This window comes from Pempheris klunzingeri, chromosome 10 (assembly GCF_042242105.1).
Source record: "Pempheris klunzingeri isolate RE-2024b chromosome 10, fPemKlu1.hap1, whole genome shotgun sequence".
Lineage (NCBI taxonomy): Eukaryota > Metazoa > Chordata > Actinopteri > Acropomatiformes > Pempheridae > Pempheris > Pempheris klunzingeri.
This window is the reverse complement of record NC_092021.1, coordinates 9,938,233-9,961,808: the sequence shown is the minus strand read 5'-3', so window position 1 is coordinate 9,961,808 and position 23,576 is coordinate 9,938,233. Positions and strand designations below refer to the sequence as shown.

General features: G+C 41.2%; 1 protein-coding gene across 1 annotated transcript in view; it reads right to left on the bottom strand.

Moving 5' to 3' along the window:
• Window positions 1–23,576, bottom strand: part of LOC139208829 (transmembrane protein 163a-like) — a 57,902-nt gene that overhangs the window by 5,110 nt on the left and 29,216 nt on the right. Inside the window, exons 3-5 of the mRNA XM_070838579.1 lie at window positions 7,102–7,145; window positions 6,175–6,266; window positions 3,682–3,778 (exon numbers count right to left, since the gene is read on the bottom strand). Coding sequence (XP_070694680.1) covers window positions 3,682–3,778; window positions 6,175–6,266; window positions 7,102–7,145 — 233 coding nt within the window. The remainder of the gene's footprint in view (window positions 1–3,681; window positions 3,779–6,174; window positions 6,267–7,101; window positions 7,146–23,576) is intronic.

Sequence of the window (23,576 nt, the reverse complement as noted above, 5' to 3'; positions counted from 1 at the left end):
TTTTCTCACCATCAAACATGCTCCTAAAGGTTCAGTGTGTGGGATTTAAGGGGATCTATTAGCCAAAATGGCATGTAGTATTTATAACTACGTTATCTTAGAATAAGCCCTTTGGATCTACGTGAAGTCTGCCGTGTTGCACCGCCGTGTTTCTACAGCGACCCAGAAGGAACAAACAAGGGCCTTTCGTATTTTTACAATAGAGCAGCAGATTGGATTTGGTGGTGTGCATGCACCGGTTCGAACGAAGACAAAGAGGAATATCATTTTGTGTTGTGAAGATGGAGAATCATACTTAGTATTTAGCACAAAAAAAACAAAGGCAGCGTGAATCCGTCTGCTCACCTGCTTGGAAAGGGAGGGGTGAGGGGAGGGGTATTCTGTTGGTTACAGTCTGCAATCTCACCGCTAGATGCCACTAAGTCCTACATCCTTGAAAGTGATCGAGATGACACACACTTGGCTTGTCTAGTACTGATACTCACGCATTCTAATATCAGAGCTCTGCATATTTATCCTGCCATCAAATCTAATTATATCCACATGAATAAGAAAACTCTCTGTTTTCCTGTTTTCTCCTCACTGTATGTGAATCTACACTTAATATATTGTCTCTCACTTTGTTTAATCTATTGTAAAAATGCTTTGCATACAGCAGTTATCCTTTAGCTTTGTGTTTGTGGTAATTACCTAAACAACTGGTCCTTTGATAGCTACTTTATGAATCTGCTTCATAAACATAAAGTCAAGAGTAAAGAGAAGAGAAGCTGTGTATACAAAGGTCTGTGCATCCATTGCTAGTTAGATTATAACTAAAAAAGGAACTTGAACTGACTTTCTTTGGATATTTTAATGCAGTCATGGTCAGAAATGTGTATTTACTATATTATCATGACACATAGACCAGATTCAGTACATACTTGATATAACTTAATATAAAATACAGATGGGCAGCATAGTTCTGTGTTGAGTTTCAAAAACCACCCCAACAGTTAAGACACACAGGTAAGGATGACCAGAAATTGCCTGTAGGTGTGAGTGTGGCCGTGAATGGTTGTCTGTCTGTGTCAGTCCTGTGATTGACTGGTGATCAGCCCAGGGTGCACCCTGCCTCTCGCCCAATGTCAGCTGGGCTCACCCCCCAACAACCCTTTTGAGGATAGGTTTAGATAATGACTGAATGATTAAATACATATAAACAATAGCTACATTGGAGCATAAAATGCACAAATAAATATTATTAGCATTACAATAGATTATAAGCAAACTGATTTTTCCTTTTTAAAGGTGGCCTACGAAGTTTTCGCCACTAGTGGTGTTTTTACATATGTTTGTATCTCGTGCACACACACTAGGGCACACAGGACATGTACTTGCACACGTCTAACCATTCTGCTATTGAATCTCACGCCATTCCACTAATCAACAAAAAAACAGTAATACGGTAAAGTGTACACCAGAGCAGAAAAGGAAGACTGCTAGCTGATAAATATGAATATTAGCAATACAAGTTCGAAAATATTCCAAAAAGTAAATAGCTGCATTTGTTAAGCCTTGAGTACAGACCACACGTTTTTTGTTTGTGTACAGGAAAACTCCAGGGTTCTTTCCAGGTCTTCCCAAGTCTCAAATTTCCTCTCAGCTCAATGCTGTTTTAAAATTCAAGTGTGATATGTGTTAAGCTTAAAAACATTAACGGTGAAATGTGAAGATATTTTGGGATGTGTCTTCACTGGTTAGTAAAACGGACAGATGGCGAGGGTTAAATCATTTACAAACCAAATAGGAGGGTTCAAAGCGCATTACTGGAAGGGATGCGATGGGCACTCCCCAAACAGTGTGATGATGGAAGAGATGGGCTGTGCCCCAGCAACAGAAACATGAGACTATTTTGGGACCTTATTCATAGTCTTAACACCTCCAGAGAGAAGTGGGGGGGGGTTGATGTTGACATTAAAGGGATAGTGTGTGTGCACGTCTGTGTGTGTATCTGTATCGAAGAGGGAGAAGGAACAAAAGTCAGGTGGAGGGAGACAAAAACTCTGACGTCAGAAGAGCCACAGCAGAGGGCTATAAAAAGATGTCTCATTCACAACGATGAATGGTGTGTGTTCCGCGTGTGTGTGCATGCGCTGCATGTGTATGTGCTGATTCATTTGTACATATACATGTATGTATGTGGTGTTCACAGTATGTGTGTGTGTGTGAGTGTGTGGCGTTATTCATGCCATGGGCTCACACACACACACACACACACACACATGGTGTCTTTTTCAGAAAGTGTCTTTCATAAAATGTAGAAAATCAAAGCCCAAGGTTAGGTTTAAACAGCTGCACTGTCATGCAGAGGCAAAGAATTCAACCTTGAATTAAACACCAGTTATTAGATAAATAAGTAATGTCCTGAGCTGGATGAAAACTGACAAATGCAAAACCTTTCCTTTGAAATACAATGCCATAATGCATAACTCTTATAAACAGATATCAGAGCATTCCCTTTTAGACACTCATGATTTCTATACAAGTGTAAATGTTTTAATGTTTATTAATGACACTTTAAAAGGTCTTGTCCCAAGGAGTACTGCACAGGCTGTGAAAACTATGCCCAGGCAGTTAACTTTGTGTAATTATATCAGACAGCAGTCCTCCAACACAACAATGACAAGAATTACCCAAAAATCACCTCACTAAAGAAAATGTCATTATAGGACAGTTTTGGAAAGTCTTAAATTGTTTCCAAAAATCAAATTACTATACAGTATGTTTATGCACCATCTTCTTGAGTGCAGAATGTGGTCATCATATAGCCATCTGACTATTTTCTTCTGCTTATCTTTATCCCGGGGCAGCAGGCTAAGCAGGGCGCTCCAGAGAGAGGGACACGGTTATAACCCTTCTCTAAGTCCACAAAACACAGGCAGACTGAATGGGCAAACTTTCCCCAAAAATCCTGCGAGTGTAAAAAGCCGGTCCAGTGTTCCACGGCCAGGGTGGAATCCACAGTGCTCCTCCCTTAATCTGAGCTTCGACACTTGGCCGGCTCGTCCTTTCCAGCACCCTGGAGGAAACCTTCCCAGGGAGAATGAACAGTAAGATACCCTGATAACTGGAGCACACCCTCCGGTCTCCCTTTCTGAAAATGGGAACCACCACCTGGGTTTGCCCCACCACAGATACTGTTCCTGACCTCCATGTCTCCATCTCAGGGCAAATTTCATCCACACCTGGTGCCGTGTCACCAAGGAGCTCGTCCTCTCTTCCACATTCTTCTTAGCCTGGTCCAGTCCTTACAGTTTTTTTAACGAGTTTTTTAATTATTGTGAGTTGATATTTGATTTTACATGTTACTCCATCTTTGTTGTTCAAATACTCAGACATGTGGGTGTCTTTGCCTAGCCCCCCCCCCCAAAGTCTAGGATCACCATTGTATGTGTGAGTGTGTCAGCACCGATCGGTCACACGCTCTGAACAGGCAACACTCCCCCCCCAATAATGCTGCAAGCAGCAATACCAGGAGCAATCGCTCATTCTGAATGAGCACATACTCCAAATGTCCACAGCTCAAAGAGGCACTGTACATGATTAATATGAGCAAAATTTCTAAGAAGAGTGGACTGGTGTGTGTTCGTGTGTATGTGTGTTCGTTGTTGTGCGTGTGTGTATGTGTGTGTGCCGTCTTACCACTTCCGGAGGCACCCTCATAGCCAGATCATGGATGGCCTTTCCAAGGATACACAAGGAAGATAGAACGAACAAAATCCCGAGTATGACACATGCTCTGCAGACAGAGAGACAACCAGAGCAGAATGTTAGAGGTTAGCTTCAGCCAGTGGGATCTCTGTCATGAGGAAGTTACTTAAAGTTGAACCAAAGCAATAACTAAGAAGAAGCTGACACGAGAGCAGTCACACCATCTCCCAGTTCTTGTTTCTGTCTCTTGCACTTTAATCAGGATCATTTTTCATTTCCTGCTGCAGTGAAGACCCAAACAGCCATTCAAAGTTTGCTGATAAACAGCTCTAAATGTGACTATGAAAAAGTCTATGAATTATTAAAGGAACAGTTGAACCAGACCACCTCTGTCTAGTGAATCAAAGCCAGGGAATCCCAAGACCTTTATCATGGCATTATCAGTGATATGGCAGCCTGCTGATACATCGACTCCTTTCAACTACGCTAAATACGCTAAAGCCACATGACACTGCGTCTGACATGGTGAATGATGATAATGTGACTTTAACTGTAACTATTGTAAGACTAAAAACTTACGTCTTAATGCCTGATCTGAGCAATAATACATACATTTCAAAACTAAATTTCCAGTTTGCCAACTTCCACCAAAGCACCGGAAGGTGCGACTTTGATATTTGTTTATTGAAAAAAATATCTGGGACAATGTGATGAATGCTTTTGGGGGTGTGAGGCAACAGGATGCTTGAATATGCACACTCTCATGCTCTGGCAGCAATGGAATAAGATATTGTTATTCAGTACCCTCTCCATTGCTTAATCATTTACACTCTCACTTCCTCTGACACATCTGCTAGGCGTGAATTGCAATATCTGTGTTCCATCTATCTCACTGCAGAACAGAGACACGGTATCTGACAGGTGCAGTGAAGTGATCTTAAAATGTCCTTTCCTGCCACAATTCACTGAGAAAAGGCAACTTACATTTGGAAAATTATTCAATTTTACAGTCACTTCTACAGTAAATTGAGTTCCAGCTGTAAAATGGAAATGTTAAACGCTAAAACCTGCATTAACAAGGAAGTGGTACATCAACAAGACCTGCAGATCTCATAAAGCTGAAAATATAGTGGGGAAAAGAAGTCAAAAAATCAAAAACAGGAAGTAAATATAAATGCAGCCTAAATACACATATAAAGGTCCTTCACTTCCCCTCCTTCCAACACAGTCGCCATCCATTTGCCCCAACATCTTTTACGCCCTGTGTCTATTCTATCAGTCATGTGTACTGTAACCTGAAAGCCTCATTCTGTCTCATTCCTTCATTTGCATTTTCTTTTTGTATATGTATATGCCTGTTTTGTAGAATAGCGGTGTCTTGTAATCCGATGTGGGCAGGGCCAGATGTTTGGCGTCATGAAGAAATGAAAACTGACAAACACATTTACAAACCTACAGGAAGTCTAAACTAAACTCTGCCTTCCTGTGTGAGTGTTGGTGTTAATGAAATGCATCGGTGTGTGTGTGTGTGTGTGTGTGTGTGATAGATGGTTGATTGGCAGCTCAGTCTTTCATCATCTGCGACACCTCTGAACCGAGCAGAGTAGCTGTTGTAAGATGCGAACGATAAGAACAAGGCTGTGTGAAACCTGACAGCCACTCAGCTGATCTGCAGCAGGCCTGAAAACTGACGGATTAACTGGCTTGTCTTTAGCAGTGATGTCCGCTTACATACAGTGAGTGACTTTGTTCAATATGGTGGATATTGATCCTCTCCCTCCCACCATCAAATGAAAAGATAGATTTTTTTTTTTAATTATTTAATCAGTCTTGCTGAATATGCCTGACACGACTGAATGCCAAATAAGACAGGCCTTCACATCCTCAAAGCCACAATAAAATGAATAGTAAAAATGCCAGTAATACAGCAATTTCCTATTAGCTGAAAGTTCTGACGCCCAACGTACTTGAGAGGCTCTTTCACTGGAAGTTTTAAAAAAGTGACTTCACAGATTTTTAATTTCTCTTCTAAATTATGGAAACACAATGGCTTTGCAGCATGGGCAATTACAGAAATGCAATGCTTTGACCTTGCAAAAACATTTCTTGTTCTTTTTCACCTTTTTCAATTTCTCACACAGAATAAAACTGCTAAGAGGTTTAATCCTCAGACAAATATCAAGACGTGCCACACATGCATGCATGAAATGATTTGGATTGTAAGGCAAAGGAATGAAGCCCTTACACACCACAATACAAGAGTGACTCTCGATTGTATGAGTACTTTAAAAACGGGGGCTCACTGAATGACAACAGTGTGACTCATCAAAACATGAATGGAGGGAATACCTTTGTGAAGTGCGAAATGAAGGAGCTCTCTTGCTTTGAGGCAGGCAGGCGGAGAAGAGCAACCCAAATTGCATTTTGCAAAGACTCATCATCAATTAAACATTAATTAAACCCAGCTCTTTGTTTTGTACTCACATATACTCTCTGTGTGCGGAGTGCACAGCTGCTGCATTGCCGTAGCGCCAGAGCACAATTGCTGATGACAGAACGTCCAGTGTGGCATCGAACTACGGCAGAAACAGAGCAACAAAGGCAGAGGAGTTATTACATAAGTGATATATCTATCTTAGTAAAATAGCTGCTGGAAAAGAAGCATTTCAAAATATTGATGGCATATGATATGTTGTGTGACACTGCCATATATTACATAGAATTAAGTTGGCAAACATTATCATCAACATGGTATATGACTCTGTGTTGCATTTGTTGTTATTCTTTCCAAAATAAAGTCATATCTACCCCCGAGTATGACATAATCATTTTATTTCAAGTCTCATCATGTACCTGTAAAAGCTAAAACAATATCATTTTTTCAGCTTCATAGTAGCTAAAGCTACAGATGACCCACTGCTGTGATCTAACCCCTTCGTTATATCAACTCATTTTCTTCTTGCTACTTTATTAAAACTGTCAGACAGCCAGAACATGCAAATTAAAATCAAATCTTTAATAAAGAGACATCTAGCACTGCAGATTATGGTTTCTAATATTTTAATCACATTATGCTAATCACATTTTCCCTCACTGGCCCAGAGTGTGGATTATTTCATTTTCACGTCACTCTTCATCATTAACTCATATTTTTTAAACCCATTACACTGAAAGTCACCTCCTCTAAATAATAATTTGGAATTAGAAGCCAGTGGACATGTTTAGCGACCACAAAGGGTATTTTGTCATTCAGCGTGAGCTCTGTGCCCAGTCCCTCTTCTCTGCCCCGTTACCTTGGAGACAAAGAGACCAATAACACTTTGGTAACAGGATTCATTAATAAACCACACGGACCAAAGTTATGACTAATTGATCAATGCAAATGGAGGGAAGAGAGGAGGTGGAACTCACGGCGAATCCAAAGGCTGATGAGCTGTGTCTCATGAATGATACAGCTGTGTGTGTGTGGGGGGGGAGAAAGAGAGAGAGAGAGAGAGAGAGCAGTTAGTACTGACATCAGTTGCGTTTGACATTAATTTGGCAGCAGTTATGTCACATTTTTCCATTTGCATGAATGATGCGTTTTCATGTTTATCCACGCATACAATTCATCATGTATGATTATCGTGATGCACCTGTGTGCAGAAACACACAAGTTAGTGACAAAATGATGAACAATAATTACACAATGGATTCAACTTCACCTTCGGTTCTTCAGCTCAGAATCACCGAAGTAGAACAAGCACAAAATACATTTGATGAACATCAAGCGAATCAGCCCTAGTGAATACACTAAATTTTCAATTTTGAGGTGTAAAACTGTTTAATGTGTGATTTTGGTACCAGAAGAAAATATCTGTTTTTGTGTTGGTGCATATTTCATAGTAGCAGCTCAACTTATGTAACACTATAGACCTAGAAAGAGGAACGTAGTGCTCTTGAAGTATTCTATAGAACTGCATTCTATAAATATACAAGACAGCCAGTGAGATCTTACAAGCCCCACAGGAAATGTATGAAGTAGACACACTGTGCAATACTATCAGAAAACCTTCTGCTTCTTCCATCAACACCGAAAACTGTATAACGCGACATCAACAATGACTTAAATCTGCATTCATTGAAATTCTTCTGGCCACTTACGGGCAGTTCAGTTCACGTTCAAATCACACGTCGTCATCTGATCCTACGATAATAGAAAAATATGAAGTGGCACAGCTTTAATTTTTGCTTGTTTGTGTTTTCATTTGAAGTGAGGTTTTAGATACTGCTGGTCTGTATAGACTGAGTAAAGCATCTGATCCCTGCATGTGTTCATCTGGGTGCCATTATTATCATTATCATTAAATGTTGTCCTGCAGCAGAAACATTTAATATGGACCTTCTGAGGTCTAGATGCATGACGGTCTCCTGAATAGGATCAAGTCGATTGCGCATTAATTGCAGTGCAGCCCTTGTTTAGCACACCTGTGCTATTTTGCCCTTCTGCCTGTCCTTGTGTTAATCTCGCTCTTTCTCTCTCTCCCCTGTGTTTTCAGGACAGAGTCTCAGGGGGATAGCATATCGGCAGTTAAATCACCATGGTAACAAGAGATTTGAGGCCAAGCTGGGAGTTGGTTTGAACTAGGAAAGCTTTCATCTTCTTCCTCTCTTTCTCCCCTCTCCATTCTTTGTCTCTGTCGCCTTCCCAATCTTTCTTCCTGGACTCTGTCAGCTTCCTCTCAGACTCTAAGAATCTGGTTTCCTTTGACATATATCTCTTTCTTTCTGTATTTTCTCTCTTTTTTTCTCTTTCACAGTGTCTCTTGTCACATGTTTGACTGGTGGCCTTTTTTGCTGCTATGTCTTTTATTCATTGTGCTCAGAGCTCACTGCTCCACAGTGGCAGACATGGAGTGACTTTGCATTTTGTCAGGCACATAAGTACCAAATAACGTTCTAAAATAAGAATGAAAATACATTTCATTTGACACTTACAGCATCACTAAAGTGACAAAAAGCAGCTTCAACCTAAACTGCAGTTACATTAAAACGGAAGCACAATTTTTAAAAAAACAGAGTTGAAGACGAGGGAAAAGAAGAAAAGTGAAAAGGAGGAGGAATTAAAGAGAGAGGAGAGGCAGTTCCAGACTGACCCCTGATACAGGGCAGATGGTACTAGTCAGACTGGCTGTGTAACACATGACTGCCCACACACACTCACACACATATGCTGTCCCTGTGTCTCGCTCGGTCCTGGAGGCTGTTATGCAGCGTCCCTATACTCTTTCTCACAAACACACCCTCTTCCTTGATTGTCTTCTCTCTCACGTACAAACTCTGCCATTCTCTCACACACCGAGGGGGAGCTGAATCTCTGGAGCTCCAGCAGGCCTCCGACCCATCTGGAGGGTCCGGAAACTGAGCCAAACTGAGAGTGTGCCTGCTTTTACCGTGAATTCAAGAGCCAAACACAAGACAGTCAGACATTGAACTGGATGTTGTGTAACACTGCTCTGTTCTTTGTGGAAGAAGTTAATCAATAAAGTGAGCCGGAGGGCTTATGTCTATAGGTCAATAATACGAGACTGTTTGTCTTTTTACATGAGTCCTTAACAGTTAGATTCCTGAAGAAGAATGATAACTTGCTGCAGGTGCCAGTGCTGTGTCAGTAACAAGCTCTGAATCCATGCTTTATTCACACAGCGTTACATTTTTTCCAACAGAGAACAATTACTGTAATGAAGAATGCAAGCTCAGGGAAGGATCTTCACAGTTAAGGTGTGGTCTATCCTCTTTTCAAGATGGTTCTAATACGATTGGAGGTATGTTACAAATGCCAATGCCAAACAGGGCCAGACAGGAGGTGTCACACAGCAGGAATAATCATTTGACAAGCATTTTTATAGATATAACAACAAATGTGATTTCACATCTATTAGGAAAAAATGAGTAGAAACTAATTAAAATCATGTAGATTCTTCTCATCTTGAGCAATGTGTGTTTTGCTGCTTTCTTGTAATAGAGTAGAAATCATAAAAAACAAGTTGATCCTCACCTCATTAGCATACACTGAAGTGTCAAGAAACAATGTTGTTTAAGCACCTGCTAATAATGTCGTTCATGTTTTGAGCGACCTACCTAGGCGACACATCTCATGTCATGTCAGTGAAAAATGACAAACTTGATGCAGTATTTTTATTGATGATCTTCATACATGATCCACTGAGTGCACATTCAGGCAACTACACCCATTTATACAGTATGAGACAGCTGTCACATGATAATGTCACTGGATCGTTACGGAGAACCTGATTTGATTCGGCTTTTTGACTTTGGTACGGTTAACGTTATTACTTTAAGTACAATAGGGTGCAGGAGCCAGAGGGGCCCCCTCGCCCTTCTGACCCACTCAGAAAGACCGGATAGATCACACACACACACACACACACAAACAGATAGTAAGCATGACTGTGTGTGCACATGTAAGCAACTATGTGGATGATGCTGGTCCTAAAAGATGCAAGGACTATGTTTTGGCCTTAGTCTGATTAGTTGCCCCCCTGCTTTATAGCTCTGTCATGGACAGCCATAATCCAACCCAGCTGGGTAGTTTCTAATGCTTACTGCATGGCTCAGAGACACTCAATTGACTCCCTTGTTCAGAACTCCACTCTTGTTAGTTGTGGGGTGTCAAGCTCTTACTTTGGTGAAAACAAAGGCCTAATGTGTGATAGAACAATAAAGGAAAAGGTCTCTCTTTCTCTCTTCCTTCCTTCAAACCAATATTTCGTCGTTACTGTGTTAATTGGTATATTACACAGCCAGTGATGTGGTGGGTTGTGACCTTGATGATAATTGGCTCTTGGATCTAAAAGCCTATATGTGTGACCGTCTACATTCCAACAGAGCTTCCGATTAGAGTACAGAGCTGAAACCTTCTGGCTGAGGAGCACTGACCCATAAACCATCATGGGTTTAACCTAATTCTGTGATTTTCATCCGGTATAATGTGCACACCTCAAGAACACAGACAGCTCAAAGTCCTAATGTTTAATTAGTAGAATATTCAAGGGGGGGGGGGATTCATATCCTGACATGGCTTAAGCATGTCTATGTAATCTAAACTTATGACTGCAGTGTGCTGGTTGTCAGGGAAAACCATGTCATCCTTTTGCAACTTCAAAGCCATGTGCAACATTTTCTCATAATAGCAAAGATAATGTATAGTGGATCATTTTACCACACAGACTCTTCATTACTAGGAATTAGCTGTTATGATGAGATATGGTGATTTGTGCAGGAAAATCAAATGGCTCGTACTGAAACCGTTGCAAATAAGAATACAGTCTAATAAGAAGAAACCTTTGTTGATACACTGACTAAAATCCCCCAAAACTCTAAGCAGCATGTAGGACTAATGATTTACTGCGTGAGGGCAAAGAAGATTGAATTAAGTAGAAAATTAATAAATACTATTTACCGCTTCTCTAGGGATAATCTGACTGTTTTCTGTAAATATCTCATGGTATAATACTTTTGTCTGACCCTCTGTCATCAAAAGCGACACAGTGAGTCAGCTAGAATGCACACGCACACACAGACACACACACAGAGTCTTTTTTCTGCCATGTTTAAAATGTATTCAGTTCAACAGATGTCCTCTCTCTGTGTCTGTGTCATTCATTTAGAAACTCATTAGGGAAGCATTTAGGACTCCTCAGCAGCAGCACCAACTTCAGCTCATTTCTACCGTCATTCAGCTCATGCTTGCCCCAATTCAAACCTGCAATCATGTTTAAAACCACAGTACAGTTTTTGTGTGTGTGGTCATTAGGCCCAAAACAGAGAACTCTAGGTCCCATTTAAGCTACAAATTTGAAAATAGCAGGCTTTCTTCTCCTTTCTTCTCCTGGCAGTCATACACTTTCCAGTTTCTGCTCTCAAGCTCATTTCGATGTGCCAGCCGTCTGTGTGGTTACCTCCTGCCAGCAAATCGATGCCTCTCTCAGGGAGGGCAGACACAGTTCGGTGTAACATCCTTTGGGTTGTTAGTTAATCAGGGAGCCAAGCATGCATGACCATGGCTAACAAGACTGGGGAAACAGGGGAGAAAGAGAAAAGACAAAGAAAAAAAGACAAAGGAGATGGAGGAGGAACTATAAAAAGAAGAAGGGAATTAAAAAAGGAGGATGAGGAGAAGCGGAAGCTGACTGGGAAGACAGGAGGACTGAATGGGTGTGATGGATGGGCTGAACGAATAAAGGAGAGAGACCAGGGAGTAAAAAGATGAGGAGGGGAGAAAGGGGGAACTGTCTTTGTGTGTATTTCCAAATGACATGGCTGTGTGCGAATACATTATACTAATACTATTATGTTACTTTGTTTATTTTAAGAAAACACTAATCCTAACTCTTATAAGCACCAGCGGTTTATGGACATGAGGCCATTGTGTCTTTGTGATCTATTTCTACGTATTTCTAATCCATTCTGTTCTACAGCACGTTCTCTATAGTCCACTCAGATGTTCTGCCAACAAATGCATAGCCACAGCAATGGTTAAGACTTGGCAGCAGTAAAACCCTAATTATCAGTGAGTTATGCAAGAACCAGAGCCAGCGCCAGCACTTAACACCCTCATCCCTCATCCCTCTCTCTCTCCCTCTCCCCGTCCTCAGTGATCACTTGGCACTGATTATAAGGAGAGAAGGTAGATGAAGCAGCATCTGATCGGACATTAATTCCAGACCAGACTCTGAACTGTTGGGGGTGTTGAGGACTTGTTAGGAAGACAGCATTCAAGGCGTTAAAATAGTCCTTTGAGTATAAACATGTACAGTAGGGATGTGCATCTCCATCACGGAGGCTGATGTGACACGCATCTCAAAGTAGTAAAAAAGTAGAAGCGACACAGAACCAAGACATCACTCAGACAGGGGAAAATGACCCACAACAAATGTGTTGAGACGTCATTCCTTTCAGAAGTATAACAGGTTAGAGGAAGGGATCCAACAGGGAATCAGTGGGTAGAGCAGGAGACGTATTAACTGTGGATTTGGATTTTGCCAATTTTTCAGGTAATTGTTGAAAAGACACAAAGGTCAACATATAGGTTTTTAATGCCCAGGTTTGACCAAATAATGAACGCACCATCTACCATAGATGGCGGAAAAGCATGATTTGCAATCATTGGGACTGACGCAGAGTATGTTTGTAGACCAAAACAACGTCTGAATTGATGCCAGATTCTCAAGGAAGTTTTGACAATTTGTGTAGTTAGAAGAAGCACTCTTAATAGGAGAATGAGCTGTTCACATAAAACAAATAAAAGCAGAACAGGAAAGTGGATGTATTCTACTGGACGCAGATGCAGACAGAGATTCAACATTATGTTTCTTTGAGCTGCTCCAGTCTAAAAAAACACAGGGAGCCCAGGACAGAAACCAGAGCACCTCTACTACTTGGCCATCTGAATCAGTGTCCGTTGATTTCCTGCATGTGGACAGATGTTCTGGACATTATCAATACAGAGAAGAGAGGTCACAGTGTGGTCTTTTGTTTCGGGAGAGCTGTATGACTTCCTATTGTTATACTATTCCGGCTAACACCAGAGAGTGGGACCTCAGACCACCAGCAATGCATGAAAAATGTATATGATATTGCCGGGAGATTTACAATTCTATGAAGTCTATGAAATGCCCGAGCAAAGAAAGAGGGAGAAATAGCAGCAAATTGCACCAAAATCTCCTGCTTCCCTGTCAGCACTTCCTGCAGTAGCAGGAAAAGAACATCAGGAAAGACATAAAAGAAAACAATGCAGAACAACCTGAGAGCAGCAGCGACAATGAGGATGGCTGACATTGCTACCCACCGGTACAGCCTCTCCCAGCGATGCAGTTTCGGGCAGATATAAACACAGACTCAGCTGAAATGGAGTATGTTAATGATTCAATGATTTCTGAGTCCAGGGAGGGACCACAGAGGGATGAGAACAAAAGTGAATCACACTTGCACTAGTCTTTGCCACATGGACACAAAACTGCAGGAACTTAGAGGAGGAATATTGTGCCGTTCCTGTGCCACCAACATGGATACTGACCGCAGAACTTATATATTTCATGGACTGTTTCCAGAACAAATTATACTCATACTCACATAGAGAATATTCACATATACATTAATGGATTGTTAGCTTGAGAGCCTATGATTTATGAACTGCTTGGAAAATATTATATATCATGATGAATTACGTGAATAAAGCTGAAAATTTGTTTGGTGCTTAAAAAAGCAGTTTCACTGAATGTTAATGGCCTGTCAGAGAACTAACTAGAGTATTACAATATATTACAAATATTTAATCTCACGGTTAGCAAGTGTTAAACTGTTCATAAAAGATAAGATGCTTATGAGCACTTATTTCGCTACAGTAAGCCGAGACTTATTTGCTAGATGTCAGGATGACGTGTGTTTTGAAGGGCGTGTGTAGTGGGTGCTATAAAAGCATAAAGTAATGTACACTTTAATCTTATGTTCTGTACAGTGTTATGTGCGTTCATGTCGTTTTGACATAAACAGAAAGGGGAGTTAGTCTGTGATGTCACTTCCGCTACACAGCCTGTAGGGGGAGCTTTCAGTCTGTGTCTCAGTCACGACAAACACTGATTGGAGAGCTGAACAGTCACTCAAGTTATGTCTATTCCTATTCAGGACACTGACAGGCAGGTGGGTCCAAACAGCCAATTTCTACACGGGCTGCTTTCCATTCAATCAAACTATCTCTGCTGTTGACAGTATGAAAAAAGTCCATATTGAATTAGAAGAATCATTTGCAGCCAAACAGAAGTATAATTACATCATCCTCTCTGTTCCTCAAGGGCAAGAGCTCAATTCAGACGCGTAAAATTCAATTACATCACAAGGAGCGACGCAATAATCTGGGAGGCAGGGGATGAGGAGGAGAGAGGTGTAGACAGAGCAGCAGATGGACAGACGGACGGAGCGACTGGAGCGAGACAGGGAGGCAGTGTGGGTGAGAGAGCAGCAGAAACAGGCTGATGAGTACAGTGAGAGAAAGACAGACAGAAAGAGAGACAGAGGACCTGAGAGAGACTCTAGGAGCCACTCTCATGCTGCCAATCACTGAGCATCCGATCCGATCGAGGTGACTCATCAGTGTTAGTGCTCTGGAAAAAAAAAAAATAGACATCCCAATAGACACGTTTAAGGAAGATGAAGAAAACCACTTAATGGTCCCAAGATGAGGAAGGGGATTCAAAGTGTTTGACCTATAGTTGTGCGATTCAAATGCGGCTCCCTGTGTGTGTGCACTATGTGGGGATGGCAGGTCTCTTGTTTGCACGATGCAATGATGAGAAGGGAATGATAAGCAGAGGCGGGTGAGGAAAAGGCCTGGGAGAGGAGCAAGAGAGCTGGACAGAGGGAGGGGAGGAAGGGAAGGGAGGGGAGAGGTTCAGAGAGAGGAGGAGGGAACGTGGAAGGAGGAGAGCAAGCAGTGAGGAGAAATTATGCATCATCAAAGCTGGACTAAACAAGATTTTTATGCAAATGAGCCTCTCAGGGCTGAAATCGTGCAGCAGGGCTGCATTGCCACAAGTCTAGACGCTGTAGGTTACAGGACTTCATCAGCCAGATCATCGTGATCACTCGCTGCTATTTGTGGCTGAAAATGTGCAGGATGACCTAGTGAAAGTTTTTAAAAACTTTAGTAGGCAAATTTAAACAGTGAATATGAATAAAATAATATAAAACATTGCAGGGAATCATCTGCATCTAGCTAGTGTCAGTGCAATTACCATCAAGTTTAACTACTGAACAGTCAGTAGGCGCTCTGTGGAAAGAGTCTGTCCCCTGTAATAATGGCAGGTGAAATTACACTGAAATTAAATTAAAATCAAATGCATCACATATCCCCTTCTCATTAAGGCAACAGGAAAAAGTTGCTCTAAAACTTTCAGCACATATGATCATAAGGCGCACCAAGCGTTTGTAGTGTTCATCATATCTCTGATCAGTGCAACTACATCTGTGCAGATAAGAGATCTGTGAATGATCTGTCAGGTCATGGAGCTGCATGAATGATCAAACCTCTGGGTTCATAGTCCGTTGCGATTCGACCATGTGTTGGCGATACATCTGTTATTGTGGCTAAACTACTTAAGTGCATCAGATCTTCCTCTACTGGCATTTTTGGCAGCTAGCAAAGAGCTTCAGGAGAGTTCTCACCACCGACTGGACTGGAGGAAGGCCAGCCTGGCTTGCATGCAGCCTTGGTAATAATCAGAGTGGACGCAATCAGATTAGTCATCAGTTTAACTTTGCCACATAAATGTGTGTCTGTTGGCCAAATCTCTGGCTTTTATCCACATACAAGACACGTAAAATGACACAGCCCTGTCTCCTTGAAAGCAAGTAGCAAAAGTGCTGAACATGTAAGTAAAATGTTTACTGACAAGCTATTTCAATAGTTTTCAGTCAAAATATCCCCTCACAATAATGATGACAGTATTAAACCTTTTTGATTTTTAGGAGACAGGGTTGAATGGCAGATGAGAACGGGAACTATTTGTGTGTACAAACTAATTACCAAATGCTTGTGTGTGTGTGTGTGTCTTAAATTGCTTTTTGCTCTCCACTGGGACAGGAGGTTAAAACAAAGGCCCTCAGGACATTGCTTCCTGCTTAATTAGTGTCTCTAAATGGGCATAAACTCCCTCTGATGCCCATACTGTGTGTAGCAAAAACCAAGACAGGCACAAACTGTATTGCACTCAAACACAACTCTGCACACTCATTAAAAACTGCTGGGCATAACCTCCACACACACACACACACACACACACACACGCAGTCTTCTCCCCCTTAGCAGACACATCCGACATGGCTGCGGCCGTTTGCTCAGCTGCAAAATATTGTGTTTAATAATTCAGGACCTACTGCTCAGCTCGGCTCAGCTCTGCACTGGCTGAGTTCACCCTGCGGAAAACCCTACTGGGATGCTTCCTCTCTGCCTTCCTCCTGCTGCTCCTCCTCCCTCCTCTTTTTTAACCTCCTCCTCCTCCTCTCATCCCCCTGTGGACGGCCCTCTTGGTCCCTTCTGTCCCTGCGTGTCTTCCAACAAAGAAATCTTAGCTTTCCTTTCTGTCCTCCTTGCTGCAGTTGTCTTCATCCTGCCATCCGTCTCCCCCCCCCCTTCATCCCATCTCAGTTTTACCATTAATCACCCTTCCTCACTCCCCCTCTTCCCCTCTCTGCTCTTTCCTACCACTCCCTATCTATTTCCATCCCTTTCGTTTTGCTCCTCAATTTGTCTCCTCTCTTTCTTCTCCTCTCTCTCCCTCATTAACACCCCTGTATTCCTAACCCTGCCTTGCTGTGGTTCCTCCCTCCTGGGCTCACCCCCCCTCTACTCCATCATCCCTCTCGCCTCACAGCAGCCAGCAGTATTGATTTGTAGCAGGGCAGAATTGCAGTGGATGGGCACAGCGAGGGAGGTACCATCTGTGAGCTGCTTGGCACTGGGGACTCACCGGGGTTCATGCGGAGATTAAGCTAGGACAAGCACACGGCTGATTGAGCTAATGCTTCCTACACACCTGCAGCTTTAAAACAGCTTCATTCTGGATACGTTTAACAGCTTAAGAAACTTCAAGGATTTGCCAAAAAACTGGAAGAATCTGCGCTCACTATCCTGCTCCACTATCAGGAGAGGAGTGTCATGGGAGGACTAGACACTAATGTGTTTGGTTAAGAGATAATACACACACACACACACACACAAATATACTAAACAAATGGTTCATTATTAATCACAGCTTTCACCATGATGCATCACAATTAATTCAATTTATTTTGTATAGCCCAATATCACAACAGAGTTGTCTCACAGTGCTTTACAAGGTTCACTGAAATAAACAAGAAGTGTAAGCGAACAAGTAATCTAATAAAGAGTCCAGCAGTCGATGAGGCCAATGAATCAGTCCGAGGCATCACCTGCCCTTTATGACCCTCCTTCTTCGGAAAGAGGAATTAGGCAGGAATTATAGTTCAGCAAACCCAACAGAGTCATAAATGGGTTATGTTAGTGGAAAAGACATTTCTACTGACTATTCATTTTCTGTTAATATCCTCACAGCAGATAAAATATCCTCTCAAGGTCTCCACTGCTGTTTAGCTGCATCAAGGCAGCAGCCAGCGCTGTAGTTTAGCTGAGGGCAGGTGCTCGTTTCTCTCAGAATCTGGTGGATGGATTGTGTTACCGACTGATTTTTTCTGGAGGATCATGTGTGAATGACTTTAGAAACTAAAATCATTCACACACTTAGATCCCCTAAGGTCTCTATGAAGAGGCAAACAAAAAGCAGCGCTACTTTGGAAAAGTACAATTCATCTAATTGAATCCCCGAGCATTTTACTCCAGGTTATGTTTGTGCAGTTGTGGCATCAGTTACACGCAGCATTATCGACGACCACAACCTGCCTCATTTGTATAGAAGCCATCAGCAGAATTAAATTCAACCTTTGATTCAAACATTAAAAAACAATCTGGATTTCCTGTATAGGATTAAAGGTCATCTGTCTCTGTAAAATTATTGTGCAATCAACCTTTATGTCAGTTCTGGACTATGGAGATATTCTGTATGGTCATGCGACCCCATCAATTCTTCAGCAGTTAAACCTTGTGTATCACAGTGCATTACACTTCATCACAAATGACAAATTCAGGACTTGTTCTCTGTACCAGAAGGTTGGTTGGACTTCCTTACAGGCAAGAACAAACAAGCACCTCGTGTTATTCATTGATAAAGCTCTGCTGCTGAAGCCTCCAGACTACCTCACATCACTTCTCTCATTTAAATCCACTGTCTTCAGTACACGATCCTGTGCCTACCTAAGTTACGTCTCTTATCATCCCTTATGTCCGCGCTCATGTTGGCAGAACTGGTTTCAGGTACCATGCACCTTTTCACTGGAAGACACTCATTACCCTTGGGGATTTTAAAACCCTTTTATCTGCTGTCTTTGCTGATTCATGAAACTGCCACCTTAATTTTTGTTATTATTTAATTGTGTATCTTGTTGATCTTGTGTTGCTTGTTGTCAGGTCTCTCTTCTAAAAGATCTAAAAGACACTTCTAAAAGGTCTGACTAAATTAAGATTAAATTAAAGAAATTAAACGGGAAAAACTGAACTTCAATTTGCAGTGTGAGGAAAAGATGTGAAAACTAATGAGGATCTTATTCGAAGACTCATCCTAACTGACATAATGGAGAATTTCAACAGAAAGATTGTGTAAAAGTCATACTAGTAACTTTTGCTTTTAATATATTTTACTTTCCTTAAATAATAGCTCTTTCTTGCCAGGGTAAAAACAGAATTGTCATAATATTATGCAGCAGCTTTCAAATACTTTCAAAATGTTTCTCTGCCCATTCCAAATCAGCGTGACTGTTTCTCAACGATGCATTTTCACAGTAAAGTGCACTTGTTAGAGCCCAAACCTCTGCCAATACCGAGCACGTCTCCAACTGAGAAAATGACACCTTTCATAATAGTCCTTTTCCCATATTGTTTGCATTTTTGTTGCCAACTTGGGCATTCTTTGCTCATGTTTGATCATTTCAATATAAGTTGACTCCATAACAAAATAAGACAAATGGTGGAAAACCTTAGAAACTTATGTGACAGCTAATTTTTAAGCATATCTGTTCCCTCACACATATGAGACGCAGCTGAAACACATTCACCAGATGTGTTTCAGCTGCGTCTCATTGTGCAACTATACTCCCTTATTTGTGCTTGACATTAGTTGCATTATGAAGCATCCTTTTTTAAACTAATACATTTCTTTTTCGAACTGCTCTTCAAAAAGCATTAAAAAAATCCGTGAAACCTTTTTTTTTTAGCTTTCAAAGTTACATAACTCTATTGTTTGCATTTTATTTGAAAACAAGTACCCATCAGCTCCCACAATTCCCCATTTAATTACAACAAACAAACTCAGGCACAGTGTTATGGTACTTCCTCAGGGTCCGTCAGAGCTCCGGCTGGCAGCAGCATGAAATAATCTCCCCACTGTTTACTGTTTACCTAACTAATTTATTTGCTTTGGTACGTTTCAAGACTTGCAGCGGTCCTTGGCAGGGAAACAGTGAGCAATAATTATGATCATGCAGCTTCATTATCCCCAATGAGACAGCTGCTGCAGTTAACTTTGACTGGTGACGAGTGTTTCAGCAGTTTCACTGACGTGTGGGAGAAACAACCACTGCTTAACTGCTCTGACCCGCCTGGGTGCACAAATTAAGATACACAGTGTACACCACATGAGGCCCAAACTGGTCTGAGGATACTAAATGAGCAGGAACATGACCCACACACACACACACACACATAGGTACACCTGACATCCCATATTTTGCTCATGGCAGAGTGAATTCACCTGAGCCATAGCTCTACCTCTGTCTATCTTTCTCTGTCTTCTATGATCTCACTCGGGATCCACAGTAATTCAGAAACCTCTCTTTGAGTCGCAATCTGCTCATTTCCAACGAGTGTTTTCTTTTCCTTCTAGGCTGCAGATACTGCATAAACATTTCCTTGTTAAATGAAAAATCCAAACAATTAGGCTGTCCCTAACTCAGGGAAAAGGCAAAGCCAGACATTTGGTATTGCACACAAACAGCAACATGTTTGGGGGAAAAGTCACACAGTCTTACAGTCATACTAACTGCTTATACAGCTGCTTTTAAGTTAATGCAAGTTTTCATTGCATAGCTGGTAAGATGATGCTTGTTGCCTGTGGTCATTCAAATATCAAGAAATGGTTGTTTCAAAGCCAAGCAAGCTACATTTCAATTTCATTCAAGATTTGTGAACAAAAGGAAATATTGATTTCCATTCAGTGAAATGTTTGTCGGGCAGACTCTTGCAATGTCAACTTTTACAATTTCTATTTGAGACTTGATTTCCTGCTCATTTCTTGTTGTTGTTTTGAGGATTATTATTATTAATATTGGAGAGAATTTACACATTGACTCATAAACAAGCATTAGGAACCCAAATAACCCTAACTTATTGTGTCACACACTCACAATTTAACCTCACTTTCTACAGTTTAAGTAAAGCAAAAAGCAAAAAAAAACAATCTGAACCTCTGTGTCTCACTCTTTGAGTACTCAGTATGTAGGTCGCTCTCTCTCTGACCTTGATGAGCTGCTGATTCAGACATAAGTCGAGCGAGGATTCATGTTCAGCACGTAGAGAAATGGAGATAGAAAAAGGGAAAGTGAGAGAAATTGTGAGAGACTGACAACAGAGTGATGCGTGTGGGTGTGTTTTTGCCCATTTTTTTTAACCTGTACATCCTTCTGTGTGTGAGTGCGACTTTGCATGCATGTGTGGGAAGTATATGATGAGGCAGAAAGTGCTTTGTTTGTGTTTACGAAGGCTTCAGTCCTAAGCAACTTCACAGTGCAGGTCTGGCCACGACACGTTTTCCCCACAGCTTAGTAAAGGGCTCTGTGGAGACTGTTGTGCATAATCAAACACAGACACATAGACGGAGAGAAAAGCCTGAGACACTTCTGCAAGTGGTCACACAATAGTACACACACACACAAATGATGTGGCTTGCCGTCAAACACCAATTAGTGTGATGTTTTGTATCAAAACAACATTAGTTGAAATAAATATGAATATATTTAAATATTTCGTGTTTACAGCTGGACAAACTCTCATCCACTGTAAGTGTGTTCGCCTGTGGAGTCTTCTCTCTGTGATGTAGTCACGCAATAATGAGCAACAACAACAAAAAAAAAAAAACAACTCTATACATTCAGTCAAAGACAATGCAGCTCTGCAATACACAACCTTGAGGCACCTTGTGTTTCTAGGTTGCACTCATACACTAACCTAGACCCACTTTGGTAAAACAGTGAAGTTGGACACACCTGCTTCACCTTTACACTACACCCTTTTTTTTTTTTAAATCAATATAATAGAAATATTCTTCAGGACACTAAAGCTTCAATGTGTGATGTATAAACTGAGACTATAGCGATTATATGGGCTGAATAATAATAACAATAGGACACGTCAGTCCTATTGGTATTCATTCACACGTGTGACAGGAGAACAACTGAATAGTTTCTCTTGCATCATTCTATCCTAGGTGTTATAATCACTGCGTGTCTTTCTCTCCCTCTGTCTCCCCGCTACTCTTTTGTTGTGATGACAGGTAACATTAATATACCTGAAAAGCAAACATGTCAGCTGCTAGTTGGTGACATCTGACTCATAGTGGTTCATCCATCACAACATCTACCTTTTCTGCTGCCTAATTGAATCTTTCCAGGCGTAAAAACAACAAGCTTATCTCCGTTAGAAGGCAGCGGCTTATTGAAGAGACGAGACCTCAGCGGACCACTTACAAGATCGTAATAAATTTTGCTGAAATGCTCTCTGGTTTATATAATCAGCGATGTGCTACCAAGGACCTTGTTCTGTTGGTGAGAACAAACCACAGCTGCTAAGATTCTCCAGATGCTAAGATTACATTTAATCAAACTTTTAACCACACATCTGACACCACGACTCAAAGAATCAGCTGACCATGGTGCCATCGACTCGTAATAACAAGAGTCTGAGTCCAGTCTGCGAACACATAACAGTAATATCACATAGAAAAAATCCTACAGAATTACCTTTGTCAAGGGGGACACTTGTATCCCATCTGACAAGAGATAGAATGTTATTCAGTGACAGCACAATAGTTTTCTTCAGCTGGTTTAAGGCCAGTAATGGCCAGGAAACCAGCACTAGCAGGAGGTGAAGCATGCCTTTCAGCAGACTGCTACCAACGCTAGGTCTCCTGATCTTCAAACACAGTATTAATTATGTCAGCGGATGATGTAAGAGGGAGTAAACAGCAAACGGTGTTTCAGTTATCTATCTTATGGATTGTGTCTATGTATGTTTTCCTGGTAATACATCCTGCAAAGAGAGGGGGATTAGGAGTTTCTGGATGCACACTGTGACAAGCGGTCCTGTCATGGCAACGGACCTCCTGTTTCATCATCATTCACCGTGGAAACACAAGCACAGAAGGCGCTGATAGGCTTCGCAGCTCAAAATGCTGTGTGATGTGTTGGACTCAGCAGTGTTTGGTAGCTGAGGAAATCCATCGAAACCGTTTAGAGTTGAAACTGTAGTTAAATTAAAAAGTCTCTCTCACAGTCATGAGAGATTAATGTACTAATATTTTACTCAAATGACTCACAATGTTCACCTTATGTCATTTAATTTTAATGAAATAGTCGGATGTAATGTCAGCTGACGTAGCGTTAACTTCTAAACTTTACCAATAACATTAGATGAGTCGCTTACCCACACAGCTACTGTAGCAGACATTATGTGTTGAATTCAGTTGTAGTGTAGCTGAGCACTGTTACGAGTGGTCAAAACAGTCATTCTAAAATTAACTTTATGAGTTTTTTGAATGTTGCTGTAATGTTATACTGTTCCATCGTAGAAAGCCAGATCGATATTGAAATATCAGATCAATAAATTAGATCTCTACTGGATTAGTGTGTTGCAAAATAGCGAGAATTAATGAAAAAAAAAAAAGCATTAAAACACATGCATTACTGTTAATGAGTCTAATTCTGTGACTTCTTTTCACTCTGACACAGCAGCTGGTGTTTCCCAACAAGTTATAGCAGTCAGAACAGGCAAAGGAAATATGACGCCACTGACAAACAACCAAAATGAAAGCCATTATTTCTTTGAATAAAAAAAAGTATTCCTCTGTGTTTGAACATTGTTAGGAATATTTAGAATAATGTAACTACACAACTCAACAAAATGTATAACACAGGCTTAGTCATTT